At 44.5% G+C, this 4,782-nt stretch overlaps 1 protein-coding gene across 1 annotated transcript; it reads left to right on the top strand.

Moving 5' to 3' along the window:
* Positions 1 to 1,722: 1,722 nt before the first annotated feature.
* On the top strand, positions 1,723 to 4,485 carry LOC144899464 (uncharacterized). Its single transcript, XM_078791731.1, has 6 exons — positions 1,723 to 1,752; positions 2,676 to 2,893; positions 3,376 to 3,463; positions 3,562 to 4,042; positions 4,238 to 4,397; positions 4,460 to 4,485. The coding sequence occupies exons 2-6, from the start codon at positions 2,677 to 2,679 to the stop codon at positions 4,483 to 4,485; spliced, it is 972 nt and encodes a 323-aa protein (XP_078647857.1). The 5' UTR covers positions 1,723 to 1,752; position 2,676.
* Positions 4,486 to 4,782: the final 297 nt, after the last annotated feature.

The following is a 4,782-nucleotide window of genomic DNA, read 5'->3' as shown; positions in this document are numbered from 1 at the left end:
CCCTAGCATCCCTAGCACCCCTAGCACTCCTAGTACTCCTAGCATCCCTAGCACCACAAGCACCCCTAGCACCCCTAGCACCCCTAGCATCCCTAGCATCCCTAGCATCCCTAGCACCCCTAGCATCCCTAGCACCCCTAGCATCCCTAGCACCCCTAGCACCCCTAGCATCCCTAGCATCCCTAGCACCCCTAGCATCCCTAGCACCCTTAGCATCCCTAGCACCCCTAGCACCCCTAGCACCCCTAGCATCCCTAGCATCCCTAGCATCTCTAGCACCCCAAGCACCCCTAGCATCCCTAGCATCCCTAGCACCCCTAGCATCCCTAGCACCCCTACCATCCCTAGCATCCCTAGCACCCCTAGCACCCCTAGCACTCCTAGTACTCCTAGCATCCCTAGCACCACGAGCACCCCTAGCACCCCTAGCATCCCTAGCACCCCTAGCACCCCTAGCATCCCTAGCACCCCTAGCATCCCTAGCACCCCTAGCATCCCTAGCATCCCTAGCACCCCTAGCACCCCTAGCACCCCTAGCACTCTTAGCATCCCTAGCACCCCTAGCACTCCTAGCATCCCTAGCATCCCTAGCACCCCGAGCACCCCTAGCATCCCTAGCATCCCTAGCACCCCTAGCACTCCTAGCACCCCGAGCACCCCTAGCACCCCTAGCATCCCTAGCACCCCTAGCATCCCTAGCATCCCTAGCATCCCTAGCATCCCTAGCATCCCTAGCATCCCTAGCACCCCTAGCACCCCTAGCATCCCTAGCACTCCTAGCATCCCTAGCACCCCTACCATCCCTAGCACCCCTAGCACCCCTACCATCCCTAGCACCCCTAGCACCCCTAGCACCCTTAGCATCCCTAGCACCCCTAGCACCCCTAGCACCCCTAGCACTCCTAGCACAAGTGCAGGGCGCAATGTACAACAGTGAGTATATCAGTTTGACATTTGAATGTTGTGATGGAATCTGATTGTTTGGGGAGGTGTAGTCTGGGTGCCGATAGCTGAAGGCTTGGGCACCTACGTGTAATAGTGGTTGTGGTTTAGCTACCAGCTATAGTTAATTAAACGTAATTAGTCGACTGGTCGAGGGTATATATTGATGTATATAGTATTGCGTTTTAGCATTGAACGTTCTGCCAATCACTGTCTATGACAGATAGTAATCTGGTTCCAAAGTGAGGTGGGTTTGATTGGAAAGCTCATTTTGAGTGGGATTTTTTTGGAGGGAATTTCGTCACTGCTGTGGGTGAATTGAAAACAACTTATTATGTAGACAGAGCTGCTCAAGCTTTGAACATATCTTGCTAGAGTACAGAAACAAAGGTACAGTAGTACTATGGTGGCAGATATTGACATTTTTGTCTTTTTTTTGGTCTTGTTTATGAGAGTGTTACTTAACAGCTTAATATGTAGCATTTAGGGATTCAATGAGTTTAATTATCATCTCGTCAGTTAATATGTGTGAGTGCATCTGACATAATAACTTGGAGAGAAAAAAAGTCACCTATTGTTCAACATCTAGGCTGGCTATACAGTTAAAGCTAGTATATAGTTTGTGCTAAAATTGTGAATTTGACCTGAAATTGTATTTTATGGTTGGTGGGTGAATGTTAACCACAAAGCATTTACCTGTGCAAAAACAATAATTATAGAAAGTGCCCCTTGTTAACTTCTCTCAACCATTGTCTTCCTGTCCCATTTAGAATTGTCCAGATCACACCGCCAGAAAGTGTTCTTTGCCACGTAAGTAATTTAAATTTATTAGTTTGCCATATTTGCACAATGTACATGTTGTCAGTTTGTGCTCATTTGTCATTTTCAGTTCTGATATTCCTGCATTCGCAAGTTACAAAATTGTAATAGGCCAGGTGAAGTGCATGATGGTAGGCTGATGATGGACACAATATTTAATTAAATTAGCTAAATAGTGTTGTTACTCCTGAAACAATATTAACCGTTGTGCACCCCCAAGTAATGTAGAGATCCCTCTCTGAAAAAATTTTCCCCTCTTCCCCGCTTTTCTTAATTTTAAAGCCAGGTTTCCTTGTGAATTAAAAACAAAATATTTCAGCCACTGAGTAGTGAGTACTTTCCCCACTTAGTGATGTTAAGTTAAGCCACCTGAAAGGCTAAAAGTTGAATTTGATTTGAATTTGACAGTTGAAAAAAATGGTGAGAAGACCACAGGGTCCTGTGCAACAAATTGTCAGACGTGTCTATGAAAGGCAATTACTTTCTCACATGTCAAAAGACATGCCTGAAGGTGTTGAACTGAAACAGCCCCATGCCTGCGGACCACTGCCAAAGGATTTTTCCATGCATCAGAGTGTTCAATATAAACTATATAAACTCAAAGGCACAATAATCTCAAACTCCCATGGTTCTAATTGTTTTGAACTGGGGGGCAGAGTTGCAATTGTGAGGAACATTGTACATTCTGCAGCAGAAACACATGTAGTGTATGAACTTTTTGAGACAGGGGCATGTTTTTTCAGCTACCCCATTGATTCGACATGTCTTGGAGTATATTTACTATCAAAACTGTCTGGTCAGCTTGCCAGTGCTCCAGTGACAGACTTCACAAAACCACTGATATTATTGCCTTTGTGCAAAATGTTTGTGGCTTTGCCTCAGCTACACTGCATATAACACAATGAATTTTGCAGAATGCCCTCATTCAGTGTGGTCGAGTTTGTGGATGAAGTTGACACTGATGGCTACAAGAAGGTGGACATCGTTCCGTCAGAGTGGTTCGTGGACACTGAAAGAAAATTATGCTGGTGGCCACCAGCCACATTCCAAAATGTGACCAAGGCCGTGAAAGAGTGCACACCACCAGCTCAAAACTGGATTGTCTGTAATGTGCGAGTGATGGGAAATGCAGGTAACTTTGATTTCTCATTAACTTTCTCTTTAACACATTTTTTCATAGATTGGCTATTCCTGCGACTTTATACTCCACATCGACTGTTTATTTAAAACTGTTTATGTTACATAAACACTGGACACTTTTTCTGTTCATGTTTATTTTTGGTGTAGTTGAATAACCATTGTGTTAGCATATCTTACACCTATCCAGCCTGTTCTCTATTCTTTCATTGTTAGAACTTGCTTTCCAAGATGACGTAATGTCGTTTTTTTCACATTATATTTACCATTGTAAAAACTACAGACAGTCAACTCTAATCTATCCTTTTCTTCTCATGTCCTGATCGGAAAAAAAATATTTGAATCGTGACTCAAAACTGTGATGTGATCCAAATTGTGAATTTTGTGATTCATTATACGTATTCTAAATGTCTATGAAACGCTAGTTATATTTTGATGTCTGCTTCACTGGTTTTATTTTGTCATTATATTTTACAGCCACTTATGCAGAGGCCAGGGTAAAGCTACATCAAGCTGAGTATACATCAGACCTGACTGACACCGAAGATGTCGTGATAAAGAGAAAGTAGGTGTTGGTGGTGTAATAGACGTTAAAAGGTCATTTCCATAATTGGGGTAGCAGTTATGGTTTACAAATTCATATTCCTCCATATACCTCTCCAGGGTAAAACAGAGCAAGCAACGAGTATCAAGTGATTCAGAGGAGGAACTTCCACCCACTCCCCCAGAAAAACTCCTTGGGCTAGCAACAAAGAAAACGACCAGATGGATCACCAGCTCCACTGCCCAGGGAGTTGCCAGCCCCACTGCCCAGCGAGTTGCCAGCCCCACTGCCCAGCGAGTTGCCAGCCCCACTGTTCAGGAAGTCACCAGCCCCACTGCCCAGCGAGGGACCGGTTCCACTCTCCAGAGGGTTGCAAACAATTGCCACAATTGTGAAGCCATGTTCACAAAAATTCTGACACTTCTCGAGGAAATTAAGGAGACTCAGAAGGTCCATGGGAAGATGCTGAATGTCCTCTTGAAGAAACAAGATGCATCTGTGATGGAGGTTCCTGATGGTGTCGTCTTCCCGCTCCAAAGTCAAGCAGATGTTGAGGCTCTTGAGGAGAAACTTGGGGACCGCAGTCTCACGTCTGGTGTTGTAAGTTTTCTTTAAAACCTTTCCTCAAATTTGCCCACAAAATAAAAATATGTATTACATGATACTAAATTACATAAAGGCTACAGTTCATTTCCAACGGTTAGTTGACTTTCTGGCTCAATATTAAATCTTTGACGCTTATTGTCTTAGCAGTTAATGTAATCCTTTGTGTCTCCTTTTGGCTCTCATCCATAGGTTGCCATGGTGGCAGATATAGGGGGCACAAGTGTTGATGATGCAACAAGACGAATGATGAAGTACATTCTGTCAAATGAGCTGGCATTGGAGTACAACATGTTTGGCCGTCACGGTAAAAGGATGTTTAAGAACCTGCGTCTTTTCAACGTTGTGTACGGTAAGTCCATTTCAGTAGATATCAGTAGACGTTCTTTAGTTGAAAAAACGTTCCATCTGCAGGGATTAAAGTTCCCCATTGCCATTAGGGATTTCCATCAGTTGGAAAAATGAGAGGAAAGAAATTATTATGCTAAAGACCTCACAAAAAACCCCTAAAAAATATGGTAACAATGTTCCATTCCTATAAGTGACGTGTATAAAACGTCTCCTTGCTAGTCACAGCATCCCTAGCATCCCTAGCACCCCTAGCACTCCTAGCATCCCTAGCACCCCGAGCACCCCTAGCACCCCTAGCATCCCTAGCATCCCTAGCACCCCTAGCATCCCTAGCATCCCTAGCACCCCTAGCACCCCTAGCATCCCTAGCACCCCTAGCATCCCTA

Source organism: Doryrhamphus excisus, linkage group LG7 (assembly GCF_037039965.1).
Source record: "Doryrhamphus excisus strain RoL-2023G ecotype Guam linkage group LG7, RoL_Dexc_Guam_v1.1, whole genome shotgun sequence".
NCBI lineage: Eukaryota > Metazoa > Chordata > Actinopteri > Syngnathiformes > Syngnathidae > Doryrhamphus > Doryrhamphus excisus.
Note: the sequence above shows the minus strand (reverse complement) of the source record. Positions and strands in the feature narration are given on the sequence as shown.

What these genes read in the sequence shown, in the direction of transcription:
- LOC144899464 (XM_078791731.1), top strand. Translation starts at nt 2,677, where the DNA reads ATGCCCTCATTCAGTGTGGTCGAGTTTGTGGATGAAGTTGACACTGAT. An exon ending in GCGAGTGATGGGAAATGCAG is followed by an intron (nt 2,894 to 3,375) that starts GTAACTTTGATT and finishes TATATTTTACAG; the next exon opens with CCACTTATGCAGAGGCCAGG. An exon ending in GATGTCGTGATAAAGAGAAA is followed by an intron (nt 3,464 to 3,561) that starts GTAGGTGTTGGT and finishes ATACCTCTCCAG; the next exon opens with GGTAAAACAGAGCAAGCAAC.